Below are 15463 nucleotides of genomic sequence, written 5' to 3'. Positions count from 1 at the left end.
GCACCTTTAATCATATTTCTTTTCGTTAACAAAAGTCTTAATACGTAAGGATCCGGGATAACAATGAGTTTATCAACATTCATAAACATCAATGGATAAATTCCTCTAAACAAAGATTGAACTAGAGAAGTCGTGTTATTTGAGTTACAGGCATGTTGACACATTTGGAGTTGATCTACATTTGTCTTTGAAGCCTTCAAAGACCCCACCTCTCTTGCTGCCCCATTAGGACCAATTAGATTCAAATCAACAAATCTCTCCACTCTCGGAATACCAGTGAAACTTTGGGTCGGGTCAACAGTTCCAACATTATCAATCCAATTAGTTTGGATCGACTCAACAGTACCCTCCCAATGCATAAAGTTGTTCATCATGCCTCTCAAAGGTCGGGGCCTTGGTCTTTGACCGCCCCAACAACCCCTTTGTCACACACAGAGTTTTGAGTTGTAACCTTCAAAGACGTAGGCAGGTCTCTGATCGAGTCATATGAACCTGTTAAAACCATTGAATGAGCTTCAATCTGATCAACATCTGAAACCATAACATCACCATCTTTAGCTTCATCATTTCGTTTGTGCATTTCATCGTTGTTGATGATTCATCCGACTCCTTACCATTCATCGAGTCCTTCATGTTTGATTTCCACAAATAATTCTCAAAAAGTGTCCGCAACTCAATATTCAACTCCAAATGAAGCTTATGAAGTTGCTTATCTAGCATACTTTCCCACCTTGAAACGTTTTATTACAATTGGATCGGTTGAGCCAACTGATTCCTCGTTACTGGGTCGTCCATCATAGCGGGGAACGATAGCTATGATATCTTTGTAAGAGACTAAAACAGAAAGGATAACAAAAATAAGAAGAATCAAAGATTTAGAGAAGAACAAAATAAGAACAGTAGAGAAGAAGAAGAAGAGAAGCAGACGGCAAAAAAGAAAAGCCGTTTTCGTTCGTATCATACTTTTCATGTATTCTCTATCCCTAAACCCAAACATATTCCAAAACCCGAAAGCCCGCGATATATTTATTTATTTGTAAAAAGACTGGTTACGTATCATATTACAAAGATATATATAGCCCTAATCAAGCATCCTTGCCCTCGTGATATCTATCAAAGAGCTCAAGTAAACCGTAAGTAATCGTCATAGCAAACCACCCTCCGAACACAACTCTGGCTGCCGATACCCTAGCTGGCGAGCCCCAGAGGTAAGCTCCGAAACAACCGAACCCGAGGAGAGCTATCGATGAAGCCACGGCAATCACTACAAGCCTACAATCCGAATAACATGTTGTTCGATAAATGCAGCCGAGCTTGAGGAACGACTGATCCGCATAGAAATGCCAAAGCCGACGCAGAAGCGGCCTTATACGGGTTAGGCAGTGCATTTCCCATGTCATCATCTTGCATCAATGCTACCAGCCTACCACTGCTTTAGTTGCTATAGGAGAGTTGCCAGGAGACAGACCTTGGGACAAATTCGGGTCTAGAATTATAACAGGGGACATTTTTTCTGTCTTTCCGACACCATCTAGGCACACGGTTGTGTTGGTTTTCGAAGCCTTTTCAATGTCTCTTTGGGTCGAAACAGAAACGAACTCGCCAACAGCCACGCTACATGCACCCGCAAGTGCTCCGGCTAGTCCAGAGAGGATCATGGACCGTCTTTTGTCATTCGCTGCACCTATACCAAGCACTAGCGATGCGGTTGAAAGCAACCCATCGTTTAGCTCCTAGAATAGCTGCTCGAATCCACTGAGCTAGTTGCACAAGGTCGGTCCGCCGTTCGGTTTCGTCGGCTACCATAACACTTGTTCGTGGGGAAGCCATGAGAAGAATTTGAGACAAGTACCTATAAGAATTGCCAATGGAGTGTGGATACCGATGCTAAGGCACACTCAGAGCACGTGGAATATATATATATATATATATTCGATGATATTTAAGTGAAGTGTTCTTTCAAGGCAATTTCTCTGGTGTATAGAGAATTTGCTAGGAAAGCTCCTGACAAGTACTTGAATTTGAATCTCCAAACATTTGCTTTATAAAAGGACCACAAGGCAGTAACCTAGTCATGCAAAGTGTGCAAACAAGTGAGCAAGCAAGGAAGAAGAAAAAGCAAATTAGTGTAAGAGTAAAACGATGATGGAGACTGAGGAAATAAGCAAGTATGAGGCATTGCCACTTCTTTCATTGAATCACGTGTCATTGTTGTGTAGATCAGTTTGGGATTCTATGAGGTTCTATGAACAAATATTGGGCTTTGTTCCCATCAAACGCCCCTCTTCTTTCAACTTCAATGGAGCTTGGTAAGCTTACTACCCCTCTCTTTTAGTTTTCGATGAAAGCAACATTAAATGTCTCATTGTCCTTCATGATCAAATATGCAGGTTGTATAACTATGGCATTGGTATACACTTGATTGAGAATCCATCTATCCACGATTTCGACGCTATCGTTGAACCTCGACCAATCAATCCCAAGGACAACCACATATCATTCCAGGTATAATTCAGAAAACTCGGCCTCAAACTTCAATTTACATCACTGGTTTTGAAAATGTTCTTGTTGAAACCGTTTGTAGTGTAACAGTGTAGGGATGTGGGGCTCGTGATGAGGAGGCTCGAAGACATGGGAATGAAGTATGTGACGGCGGTGGTTGAAGATGAAGGGAATAGGGTTGATCAAGTGTTCTTCCATGACCCGGACGGATACATGGTCGAGCTCTACAACTGTGAGAACATCCCAATCCTTCCACTCTCTTCCTGCTCACTCAAGCCGAGGCTCGGAAGTTTCAACAGGGCTGCACCGGCTAAATGTGGATGCATGGAAAATGCCATGATGGAGAGCTTGAGCATGGAGATGTTGAATATTTCATTCTGAAGATGCTGAACAAACACACACAAACGAATGTGAAGAACAATTCCACTTTCTTTTGTGCTATTGTTTGCTGCAATTGCTTTTACAGTTCTTATAATGGTCTGGACAAGTTGTAATCTGAACTATATATACCCTTTAACCATAGATAAGGTTTTTCATTGTATTAAATTGGAAATATTTCATCTGTCACAGATAAAAAATATAAAAGAAATTATCTGTAAAAAGCTGAGAGTTAGCAGTGTTGCTTGTTGAATGTCAGTTTTGCATGTGCTGCTGCATTTTTTCCATAAAACATTCTTCATTCTCTGAAGATTTGTGCCTGCCTCTTTAAGTATATGTTCTTCCAGAAGCAGCGAGGTTCTCAACCCCACAACTCCCAAAATTCAACACTGTTTTTTTGAAAAACTTGCGATGTAAATTGACTAAATTCCATCAAGAGAGCAATCAAACCAAAAGTTGACAAATCAAAACACACCTTCCATGTCTTTCATTTGATGTCATGTCTTAGAATAAGGATTGTTTCATTGTTCTAGATTGAAATCTTGCTTTGAATTGTTGATGGATATGGCAGGTCCACTTATGCAATAAGCACGCTAGCCAGCATATTCGGGTTGGTGTGGCAAATCCAAGTGATATTCCCAGCTGTGTGACATATGTGAAAATGCAGCTGGTTAGCTTTCTTTTAATGTGAGATAGATGGAAGTTGCCTTTGAAATATAATATGATGGAGGTAAAAGAACCCATGGAAGAAAGAAAGTTGAGGTTTGTCGCATATTTTTTGAAGATACAGCAAAAGAGGCCAAAACAAGACAACAAAAACAACTGTGGGAGATTAAGCAACAAAATCACAAGGTTTCTCATGTTGAAAGGATGGATGCGAATTCTGATGGAAAATCACAATATGGATTGCTTAAATGATAGATTTGAATTTTAACCCTCATGGAATACATGTCATCAGGCCTTAAACAATCTTGCTAAAACAATGCACTGCAAGAGCTTTTATGCTCCATTTTGCTGAACAATAACAGGCGAAGGTTAATATCTACCTGGGAAACTTTTTTGGGCAAAAATTTGAGGAAAAAGCTCTAACACATATTACCATAGCTGAGAAAAAAAAGGGTCATGGGATGATTAAGGCTTCACTGTATCAGTTGATAACTTGAAATTTTGTCTTGTTCCTTCTCAACTATACAAACTTTAATTCCATATAATCAAGAAACCAAGTCAACTGGATTTCGATGGATTGCTCTTTTACAATTTTAGATCATGAAAACATTCTTGTTATTAATAGTTGTAGAAGACTACTCTGCTTGAAGGTAAGAAAAGCAGCTGGTGAAAATATTGAGATGACAAAGCCAAAGGTAGTTGTTGGTGGCCTCTAGAGAAGACGAGATCCAAGGTAAAGAAAAAAGCTTCTGGAGAAACACCTAGGCACAAGGGAGCAAATGTGAACTACGGGGTGTTGGAGTTGAGACTCCAGCATGCTCTCTAATTCTTAAGTTAGTTATCTATGGCAATTTCTTTTCTTTCTCAACAATGGCAATCCTTGCAAGTTCTGCTTTTCATACTCAACTATGTTTTTCCTTCCTATATCGAAGCTTACCCCTAATCTGTCCCCATGCTCGACATATGCCACGTCCTCCAGAGATTTCAAGAGTTGGAACCAGTCCTCAAGAGATTGCAAAGCTAGAAACCCCTAATCCCAAGATACCCGGTTGTTATCGGGCCAACTATTGATGGTCGCTATAACCTGTGGTTACACCACGAACCATCATTTTGCTAATATTGAATATGACATCAAGCTCGGTGACACACATTACATAGTTTAGACCAAGGTTTTCGATAGTCTCATCAATTTTACTGCAGTGGGGCAAATGGATCCTTCTCTTGAGCCGAAAAATTTGCTCTCCGGTGACAAAGTTGTGTTTCCTTTGATCTGCAAGTGCCCTACGACAGCTGAATCAGAGAACGGAACCGGGTATTTTATTAGCTATGTATGGTAACCAAAAGGGCAGCAAAAGGGCAGTGATTCCTCCACTGATGATCCTCCTGTCTTACGCAAACTCACCTCCCTCGAGGAAGCAAATCTAAAGGATCAGTTTGATTCCAGTGAAGTGAGAGTTTCCGGTAAAATATCAAGCAAGATAAGCTGCTTCCTGGAGTTTCAGTCTACTTAAGCAAGCCAATCATGTATGAAGCTGATGTGATTATGAGGGCAACTATAAACCTTAATGAACATAGCAGAATCAGAGGATCGGTGTACAGGGAAAACATTTATGGGAGACTGTTATCCATAAGGAAAACAAAGGAAGATTCGTGTGAAAAAGACAAACCTTTCTAGAGATGACTGAAAATACAAAGTAAGGTCGAGCCCGGAACAGATGCAACCGAAGCAGCGTGGGGGAAACACACAAAACGAAGCTCGCTGGAAACTGAAAACAAACAGTTAAAATATATTAATACACAAGCGTTCCAGTAATCCGTTGTAGTCTAGTTGGTTAGGATACTCGGCTCTCACCCGAGAGACCCGGGTTCATGTCCCGGCAACGGAAGTTTTTTGCTTGTTGCATGTTTCTGGGTAGATTTTGTGGTTGCAACTTGCAAGGGGTTTTATTTGTTTTTTCATTTCTTCATTAGGTGTCAAACCATTGATGGGGGAATGACCCTCACATGGGTCAAAGGTATCATCAATGTTGAAACGTTACTGGTTAAATAATTATGCACTTCACCCGGCTGCTCTCCCTCTTTTTTCTTTGGGAGTTGTACAGTTTCTTATAGATCAAATTAACTTTTTCATCAGTGATATCGGTTTTATGTTAGTCGTTAATTTTTTTTAAAAAAATAATTCTATTTTTAATATATTTTTCATTTTTGTCTCGATCGTTCGTTTGTTTTCTTTATTTTTTATTTTTATAAAATTAGATTTAAAGATATTATAACTAATCAAAATGACATTTATTTATAATCTTGTATTGAATTCTGCAATTTTTATCTTTCCTTTTTGAGAACGGAGCACGCCCGCTCTATTCGCCCCACGTGGTACATAATTTACACAAAAATCAGCCTCAGGTCGTAGATTAAAATCCACCAGTGATAAGTCGGGGTTAATTTTGGTAAGTCTGTTGACAACCGTATGAGAATATCCTTCAGTATCGCCTCCATGACAAGTCCATGAAGGAAAGCACCGTCCGCCACTTAAATCTTGATTCTGCTAGGGATAGGTTTTTGCCATTTTTACTACGTTTATTGTTCCAAGCTTGGTAAGTCGAATCCAGAGAGGTCGTCGCCGAGTGGAAATCATAGCCCAGTTTCCAAGCACGATCAATCACCTCTCTCGAATGTTGGATGACCCCGGCATGAACCTTTTTGTTCCTACCATTCCAAAGGTTCCATAGCAGTAATAGGAATAAACAAAAAAGGGGTTAGGACATCGGCTGCATTCTTCATCCAGATTTTGGAGAACTAAAATCACCCTCAAAGGAGCGATGATCCATTCAACCACACCTCTAGGTAGCAGGTAACAAGCCATCGAATAGATTGGGAGGACTTGGGCATCCGCCTTTAGGAACACCTCACGACCACCTATAGATAACAGATTATTTGTCCACCCGCGGATTCTTTTGACAACTTTATCACGAAGGAACTCGAACGAGTTCATCTCATTCCTCCCAATAATCAAGGTAAACCGAGATAGAGGCCGGATCAATTCCCCTCTTGAACCCCGAGGATCTGTGAGCGGAGATGCCTGTCACGCTCCTTCGTTTTTGAACTGAAATAGACCAATGATTTGTCGAAATTGATCTTTTGCCCCGAGGTAGTTTCATATTCAATGAGCACCATCTTTAGTCTTCGAGTCTCTTGGTCAGAGTTCTTAATAAAAAGGAGGCTATTCTCGACATAGAAAAGGTGGTTTAATAGTGCCGCCAACGACTTCCTCTCACTCCTTAAATTCTGCCATGACATTGTTCTGAGATGAGGGTACCCTCGAGTGTAAAAAAGAAACAGATATAGTAAGAGAGGGTCAACCTGTCTTAGCCCACACCCCGACTTGAAAATCCCTGAAACTTGACCGTTAATGGGCAAGTAGTACAAAACAAAAGAAATACATTTCATAATAAGATACACTAACCAATAAACAGAACTCATTCTACCCATAACATCGTAGAGAAATCTTATCATACATTCTACCCATAACATCATAGAGAAATCTTATCATACATTCAACCTATAACATCGTAGAGAAATCTTATCATACGTTTCTTTCATATCAAGTTAATCCTTAAATGATCTAAATTGATTAATTTCAAATGATGTATTTACATCGATAGTTCACTTATTGTTATTTTCGATATTTTTACTTTTTTTTAATAAAACTAACTTCTTCTATTAAAAAAAATTCACTCAAATCAAACAAAACATTCAAAGTAACAATTTTTGAAATCGAACACTTTCAAGCATTAAACTCGACTCAATTGCAAATTTTAAGTTGGAATGAATCTCTTTTTGAGCTTTAGCATTTATCATTCTTTACATTGAGTGACACTTTCTTTTAATAGTTAATAATTTCAAGCCCTTTTCATTTGAAAATAAAAAACCCAATATTATAAAATAAAATAAAAAAAGATTGGCCCTTAATAAGATGTTGGATCATATAGATGTCATTGTCCATTAAAATGACCAAAAGCAATATTTTAATCTTTAAACATAATAACTCTGAATAGCTTCAAACAAGGGGGGAAGGGGAAAATAAAACAGAATAAAGCAAAGCATATACCAGAATCCACTACAGCAAAGATCTGGAAACAAAAACACAGGTGATGTCAAGTCCTTATCAAAGGATTTTCAGGGGTTCCTAGTTGTAGGGTAATGGCCTTGAGGTTTACTCGTCATCCTCATCATCATCACCGTCTCCCCCGGCAGCCTTCTTCGCAGCTGCTCTCTGGTTCTTCCTCTTCACTCTTCCAGGGCGGCCGCCTCCAAACGGACTTGTGAGAGAGAAGTCGATATGTTTTTGAGAGTCGACCCTCACCATGAAAGATGGAATGTTGACAACCTGCCTACCAACCCTATCAAGGAAAGAACAAACATCAAGATGGATTAGTGTGTTTATAATATATCATTTTCATATATCTTAAGGCATTCATGTCTGCATATCATATCGTATTTTTTATGCTTTAGTAGTTTATCAGTGGCATGTAGATACAACATTTAAAGCATCCATAAATTACCTTTCGGACAACAGAAGCGACACAAATATATTTAAGTAGGTGTAGGTTACACCTAACCATATCAAAGACACATTAATACAACTAATATTTGTTTGAGATGTGCAAAACATACATCATTTCCAACTAACAGTTACTATTTAAGTACACGTTATGACAGATGGTTCACAAACATTGGTAATGAGTAACAGTGGGCTAAGATGCCAACTAGGTATAATTAACAGCTATATCGTACGCAGTAAAAGATGACTGAAAGCAAGAAAAAGTAATCATTACCTAATATGCCTTTGCCTAATCAACACACGAGCATGGTGAATCGACTTGGCCATCCCAGACTTGAACACTAGTGTTTGCAAGCGGCGCTCAAGGAAATTCTCAACAGTCAAAGCCAAGACGTAATCAAGCTTGTTTTGGCTCTCATCCAAAAGTCCATGCCTGTTCATCCTCCGAAGAAGAGCTTCACCTTCAAAAATACGGCGAGGGTTCTTCTCATCAAGAGTAAGAAGATCCCTGGCAGCATTACGAATACGGCTCAAAGCATACTGAACCCTCCACAACTCCCTCTTACACCGCAGTCCATACTCTCCCACAAGCCTCAACTCTGCATCCAGTCGCTCCTTTTCATATGGACGCCTTGGCTTCTTAAAGGTCTTCCCATCTACAATCATTCAACAATTACATTAATAAAAAAATTAATGTCAGTACACTCATTAGGAAGTCAAGGACCAAAATAATCATAACGCTTTCTTCTCTTTAATTAGAATCCAAGAATATCGGGAACGAATCAACCAAATTATACTGATATTTAGGTCGTACCATCTACAAAATTGTAAACAATACTCTATCACAGATAAATCCAACCCCGTCATTGCCAAATTCAAAATTTCAACCTCAAACATGGAATCTTTCCGACTGCTTTAAGTCAATTATACTATAATATTCTCTTCAATTACCAAATCGTAACCTAATTGAATAAATCAACGGATAACGAAATAGATCAAAGCGGCTAATGAGAACTAAGAATAAAGCAAAATCCAAGGCTAAGATCATTTCTAACATCCTAAGCTACATCAATAAACTCAGATCACAGTATTATACCAGCTAATACGAACACTCATTTCCGAGAACCCAAAAATAATTTCAAAACTTGGAATAAAATACGGTGAAAACCAATATAAACTCAGTTGAAACTACAGATTACGCCAAAACACACACACACAAAAGAAAGTTAAGTGCGGAAAGAGAGAATAGCTTACAGTTGCGGTAGAAGCTAACATGAACCATGACGACGCCTGTTTAGAAAGAAGCGAAGCAGCGAAGAAAATAGAGGCGCGGCGTGATCGTTATATATACGGGAACCTTAAACCCTAACGGTTCCTCATCCTTTTAGGGGCTTTAAACGGGCTTTTTTTCGTGAAATATGGATTCGAAGTCTTCTATTTTGGGCCTTTTAGGGCTTTCCCTACTGTTGAAGTCTATGAATTAAATATTACTTCTTTTAGGGTGCACGCTATATATTACTTGTTAGCATAATGATAAAATTATCTCTTCGTGTTTACCTAAATAGTCATTTTAACCTTTATTTTTTTAGAATTTTAAACTTTAACATTTTTTTTTTGGATAAGTAAATTATATTCCATCCAAAAAAAAGAATACAGCTTAGCTGCAACAATACAGGCAAAAAAACAGCTTTAAAACAGACCTCAACTTATGCACATACTCCTATTAACATCATCAATCCTATGCATGCAGTGACTATACAATTTGATTTTAACAGATTCCCTGATTCTATTTACAATACAATCAACAGAATGAGAAAGACCTCTGAAGCTTCTGTAGTTGCGTTCCTCCCAGATATAATACAAGAAGGCAGTCCAAACAAGCTTGAGGATCCGCACACAGAGGGAATTACCTCTCAAGTTATCAATCAACCAGTTGAGGCGATCATCCCAACTGAGCATATCAGATCGAAAACCACATGAGCTAAGAACAACATTCCATACTTCCCTGGAGAAAGGACAGTCTGCAAACAGATGGTCCCGGGACTCCAAACCAGTCCACACACAACACAACCAGCATTCATAGTCAATCTAAACCGAATCAGCCTATCCTTGGTAGAAAGTCTATCAAGGATAGCCATCCAGGAAATAAGGGAAAATTTAGGAATATGGGCAGGGAACCAAATGATCTTGTGTCATCTGACCTTATCCCTGCAAATCCGAACCTTATCCCAAATCCACTTGCCTCTAACTAGGTTCCAGTCAACAGAAGGCAAAAACATACACCTCGCCACCTCCCTAAGCTTCAAAAGCTTCTTTAGAATCCATCTAAAGTGGGCTCGAACTTAAGCCTCCCAGAAGCTCACTGTTTTGAAACAATATTCTTGGATCCAGGCAATCCAAAGAGAGCCTTCATTTGCCAAAATGTTTCTAATGAGCATCAGGCAACAACCTTTACTCCACAGGGCAAGGTCCCTAAGACCAAGGCCTCCCTCAGATTTCAAGGAACAAACCTTATGTCATCCAACACGAACACCTCTGGCAGGGGTATCACAACCTTTCCAAAAAAATCTCATGCAAAGTCTCTCAATGTCGCTGATGATGCCCATAGGGAGGATGAGTTATCTGCTCCAATAGTTAAAAATGCTAAATAAAACAGTTTTAACCAATTGCAACCTACCCCCAAAGCTTAAATTCTTGTTGGACCATTGTCTCAGTTTGCCTTTAACCCTCTCCAGTAGGGCAGAACAGTCTCTCCCTGTCAACTTACGAGGTACTCCAAGGTACCTAACAGGGAGGTAAGCCAGCCTAAACCCAGTAGCTGACTGAATCAAATCAAGGGCATAATCATTCAAGCCACAGGCAAAAAATTCAGTTTTCATAGCATTCAACTTGAGTCCAGAAATGTCATAGAAAAGCTCTAGGGTACTTTGCACACCCAACAAAGACTCAAGGGACCCATGACAGAAAACTAACAAGTCATCAGCAAAGCTAAGATGAGTGAGAGGAATTCTTTTACATTTAGGGTGATATCTGAAAACCCCTGGCTTGGCAGCAACGTTCAATAGAGAAGATAACACATTCATCACTATGACAAAAAGATAAGGGGAGAGAGGGTCCCCTTGCCTGATCCCCCTAGCCCCCCTAAAATACCTCACCAAACTACCATTAAGACAAACAGAGAATATGGGAGTGGTAATGCAGGCCTTAACCCAATTACAAAAAACATCAGGTATCCTCATAGCCCCCAAAATAGAAAGCAGAAAGTCCCAATTAACAGAGTCAAAAGCCTTCTGTAGATCAATTTTAACTGCACATCTAGGAGAAAGACTCTTCCTAGAGTATCCTTTCACAATCTCCTGGGCCAAAAGAGTATTATCAATAATATTCCTCCCCTTGACAAAAGCTGACTGGTTATGGGATATCATATCAGGGAAGTAAGGAGTAAGTCTGTTAACCAATATTCTAGTGATAGTCTTGTAGACTACTGAACAGCAAGAGATAGGTCTAAATTCCTTAGCCAAGCTAGCATTAAGGGACTTAGGGATCAAGACCAAGGCAGTGACATTAAATGCAGGCAGTAAACAAGAGGTTTGGAAAAAATACCTCACAGCAGAAGTGAAGTCACAGCCAATAATGTCCCGGGCAGATTTGAAGAAACCAGCAGTGAAGCCATCAGGGCCAGGACTCTTGTCTTTACCTTGTCTAAATAGGGCATCTTTGATCTCATTATCACTAACCACCTTAGTAAGAGAGGAGGTAGCACCATCAGGAAGGTTGTATCTTAGCAAGTCCCTCAGAGTTTCAACAGAACAGCCTTTGACAAGAGGATCAGGAGAGCCAATGAGACTAGAAAAATAACCTACTAGCTCAGCTGATATTCCTTCAAAAGATTCATAAATCTGCCCATCCTCACTTTTAATGACCCTTATAGTGTTCTTCTTTTTATTAGCTTGTACCCTCTGGTAGAAAAACTTTGTGTTCAAGTCACCCTCTCTAAGCCAGTGCACCTTAGCATGCTGTCTGTAAAAATCAGATTCTGCAACTTCCAGGTCAACAAGCTCAGCATGAATTCTTCTCTCATCATCAATCCTCCTCTGACTTGAGTGAGCAAGGTTAAAGATCTGGAGATGCTCCAGTTCAGCCCTTTTAAGTCTTACTCTACCAGAAATATCAGAAAAAAACTGCTTATTAAACTCCTTGAGCAAAGGTTTAAGTCTCCTTAACTTGTTAAAAAGGCAGTACATTGCAGAACCTCCACACTGTTTCTGCCATGAATCCCTAACAGTAGCCAAGAAGTGTTCATGATTAGTCCAGCAGTTGAAGAACTTAAAAGGCTTGGGTTTCCTAGCCATAGCAATCTTATGAGTCCACATCAGTCCAAGACAGTGATCTGAAACCCCCTGAGCTTTGAATTCCATAAAAGAATATGGAAAATCAATAAGCCATTGATCATTGACTAAGATTCTATCAAGCTTCCTGGCCAAATAAGAGCTTTCTTGTTTATTAGACCAGGTAAATAAGGGACCGAGAAAAGGGTGGTCCATGAGATCAAGCCTCTCCAAGCAATCCTGGAAATCCTTCATATCAGCAGTGCAATGAATACCTAAGATGTCAAAATCAGAGCTCTCCTCAGCCTTGGCAATGATGTTAAAATCCCCTCCAACCAACCAAGATGAGGAACCAACATCCTTCACAACAGTGCTCAAATAGTCCCATAAATCCCTTCTAACTACACCATTGTTACTGCCATAAACATCAGTAATAGCAATGCCATGACCATCAGCAGCCCCGAAAATAGTAATAGCTTGATCACAACTTCTCAAGATAGAAAAAACCAAATGCTTCATCCAAAAGATCCAAATTCTACCACCTTCAACAAACTCATAATTCTCAGCAAACTTCCAGTCATCAGACAAGACATCAATGAATCTGTCAGAGTTATCACTTTTAATTCGAGTTTCCAACAAACGTATGACATCAACACCACAAGAGTTAAGTCTCCTAAACATCTTTAACTGTTTAAGGGAGTTGTTAATCCCCCTGACATTCCAGAAGCAGACAAGCATCACAAAGAAGAAGGAGGGGCAGCACAACTGCCAGTGCTCAAACCAACCACATTACATCTAGCTTTATCAAGATGATCTTTTTTTTTAGATTTCATTTCGTTGAGTAGCATAGCCACACCCATAGAAGCTACACGAGTTTTCCTAGGACCATCAACCACAGTCTCCAATTTACTAGAGGAACCAACAATCTCTTTTTTCCTCCCCTTCGGCTTCTTCTTCAAAGAGTCTTGAAGATATGGGAAATCCCCATTAGCAGCTGCCTGAGAACAGTCAGTATCAGCAGTAGAATCAATCTGGACCACAGCAGCAGCAGGAACCTGAGAGGAACTGGCAGTAACAAGATCAATTGGAGGACAATCAAAGACAGCATCTCTAGGCACAGTGGACTCTTGCAACTCTTGTACTGTTGTAACCGTAGCTAACCCGACTTAAAGGTCTATCCTCGAACCCTTAAAAGAATAATCACTGTCAAGAGGGAGGTTAGAGCTCATATTCTTGGATGAGTTAGCATGATCGGGCAACCCCAAAGAAGCAGAGGCATCTTCTGGCAAAGGATTCATACTAACATTACTTTCCTTTTTCCTCCAAACTTGCACCTCTTTATGTTCCTGAGCAGGAATTCTAGCCTCAAAACAAGCATGAATATTGTGCCCAAATGATTTACATTTATCACAACAATTAGGCATCCAAGGCACATACAACTTAATAGGGACAGAGGAACCATCCTTTAAAACAACATGGACAAAATCAGGAATAACAGATCCAGCTTCCACTTCTACACAAACTTTAGCAAACTCCAGCCTCTCCCTAGAAGCCGTTATAGAGTCTATGTACAAAGGACACCCCAAGGCACTAGAGATATAACTCAAACCCTTCTGAGAGTAGAGTTCTAAAGGAACATTGAAAAATTGAGCCCAAATTGGCATAGAAGAAAGATCGAAGCTAAGCTTCTGCAAGCCAGGCGTCCAGATCCTCAGTACTAATGGCTTGTTATAAACATGCCATGGTCCATTATCTAAGACTCAATCCCTCAACCCAGCATCAAGAAATGTAAACACAAAGAGATTAGGACCAGCAAGACTGACCTTGACACGTGAAGAATTTCCCCAAATTGTTTCAATAATGCACTGTATAGATCCAAAATTCGGGGCTGAGCCAATGAACTGACCCACTAAAGCAAGGTTCCAATCAGCAATTCCTTCATCAATCACCTCAGTTGGGGGAACAACAATAACCACTCCATCCCGAAGCTCAGGGGGAAAAAGTCAAGAGATTGCTCCTTCGAACCCACAAAGAGCTTCTTCCAGTCCAAATTCGAGGAGTCAGGATCCATACAATCGACAAGAAAAGACCTAGATAAACTCCAGAAAGCAAAACCGAGAAAAAATCAGAAGCAAGGAAGAAAAAATGAGGGAACATTAGACCCGCTAACGTACGCCCAGAGAACCTCCATTGCTTTTTGGGATATTACTCAAAAATAATATATATTGGTATTAACAACGTTAATGCTTATTGAAAGGAAGTATGAAAGTGCTAACATTTAATTTTTAGTCAAAATATCTTATATTAAAAATAAACAATTAATTAATTAATGATCAAAATATGTTATTGACGTGACATTTTTAATAGTGTTTAATTTTTAATATGACATGTGTCATATCATCTGTATTGATGATGTGGTATTGTCATGCGACCTAAAATGATGATGTGATATATATCATGTCAATAATTAAATATATATGAAAATATCACGTAAACATGTATTGATAGATAATTAACTAACAATTTTTTTTAGCAGAGTATTTTTTACCCAAAAAATAAAATACTCTAAAAATAATGATAAAAACGATATTTCAAGTAAACACTGGGATCATTTTATCATTGTGCCTCATTTTTTTTCTTTTTTTCTTTTATTAAACTAAAGGTGATTATAAATAGTATTTGACTGTCTATTCTAAGTACTCTTAACCATTTAACAATGAACGTTCAATTACATTTGCAGTCGCTGGTGCTCGAACTCGTGACATCTAAAAATAATAACATTTCCTTTAACCACTAAGATAATTTGGATCGTATTTATGTCTCATTCTTTCAAGGTGCTGCATTATTTATTATTCACGTTGCAGATTCAACTAAAGTCATATTATTAGTTTTTGGGTTATTGGGAATGTAGCAGATCAAATAGGTCCATTAAACAAATTCAAAGGGTGAAGTCGGTCCAGATTTTATAACCGATGGCCACATGAACACCAGGGTGAAGTCATATTATTAGTTTTTCCCCTCAATTACT

General features: G+C 39.2%; 2 protein-coding genes, 1 non-coding gene and 1 pseudogene across 3 annotated transcripts; 2 read left to right on the top strand and 2 right to left on the bottom strand.

The window, feature by feature from the left end:
* Window positions 1-1085: 1085 nt before the first annotated feature.
* Window positions 1086-1830, bottom strand: LOC120137783 (annotated as a pseudogene).
* Window positions 1831-2056: 226 nt separating this feature from the next.
* LOC120137680 lies at window positions 2057-9337 on the top strand. The gene is made up of 4 exons (XM_039153380.1): window positions 2057-2309; window positions 2391-2505; window positions 2593-2885; window positions 9319-9337. The coding sequence occupies exons 1-3, from the start codon at window positions 2143-2145 to the stop codon at window positions 2881-2883; spliced, it is 573 nt and encodes a 190-aa protein (XP_039009311.1). The 5' UTR covers window positions 2057-2142; the 3' UTR covers window positions 2884-2885; window positions 9319-9337.
* Window positions 5360-5432, top strand: TRNAE-CUC. The gene has a single exon. It is a non-coding gene; the product is annotated as a tRNA-Glu (tRNA).
* On the bottom strand, window positions 7599-9454 carry LOC120137679 (40S ribosomal protein S9-2-like). Its single transcript, XM_039153379.1, has 3 exons — window positions 9362-9454; window positions 8382-8763; window positions 7599-7946 (listed from the first exon to the last, which is right to left on the bottom strand). Exons 1-3 carry the CDS (start codon window positions 9387-9389, stop codon window positions 7760-7762), a joined length of 597 nt encoding a protein of 198 aa, XP_039009310.1. The 5' UTR covers window positions 9390-9454; the 3' UTR covers window positions 7599-7759.
* Between the last annotated feature and the right edge of the window lie 6009 nt (window positions 9455-15463).

This window comes from Hibiscus syriacus, unplaced genomic scaffold (assembly GCF_006381635.1).
Source record: "Hibiscus syriacus cultivar Baekdansim isolate YM2019G1 unplaced genomic scaffold, ASM638163v2 tig00110676_pilon, whole genome shotgun sequence".
NCBI classification, from domain to species: domain Eukaryota; kingdom Viridiplantae; phylum Streptophyta; class Magnoliopsida; order Malvales; family Malvaceae; genus Hibiscus; species Hibiscus syriacus.
This window is presented reverse-complemented; position numbering and strand designations above follow the sequence as displayed.

Excerpts from the sequence above, each read along its gene's own strand:
- LOC120137680 (XM_039153380.1), top strand. The coding sequence starts at position 2,143 with ATGATGGAGACTGAGGAAATAAGCAAGTATGAGGCATTGCCACTTCTT. Across the intron at positions 2,310-2,390 it reads TTCAACTTCAATGGAGCTTG|GTTGTATAACTATGGCATTG; the intron begins GTAAGCTTACTA and ends TCAAATATGCAG. Across the intron at positions 2,506-2,592 it reads ACAACCACATATCATTCCAG|TGTAGGGATGTGGGGCTCGT; the intron begins GTATAATTCAGA and ends GTAGTGTAACAG.
- LOC120137679 (XM_039153379.1), bottom strand. The coding sequence starts at position 9,389 with ATGGTTCATGTTAGCTTCTACCGCAACT. Across the intron at positions 8,764-9,361 it reads TGTTAGCTTCTACCGCAACT|ATGGGAAGACCTTTAAGAAG; the intron begins GTAAGCTATTCT and ends GAATGATTGTAG. Across the intron at positions 7,947-8,381 it reads ATTAGGCAAAGGCATATTAG|GGTTGGTAGGCAGGTTGTCA; the intron begins GTAATGATTACT and ends TTTCCTTGATAG.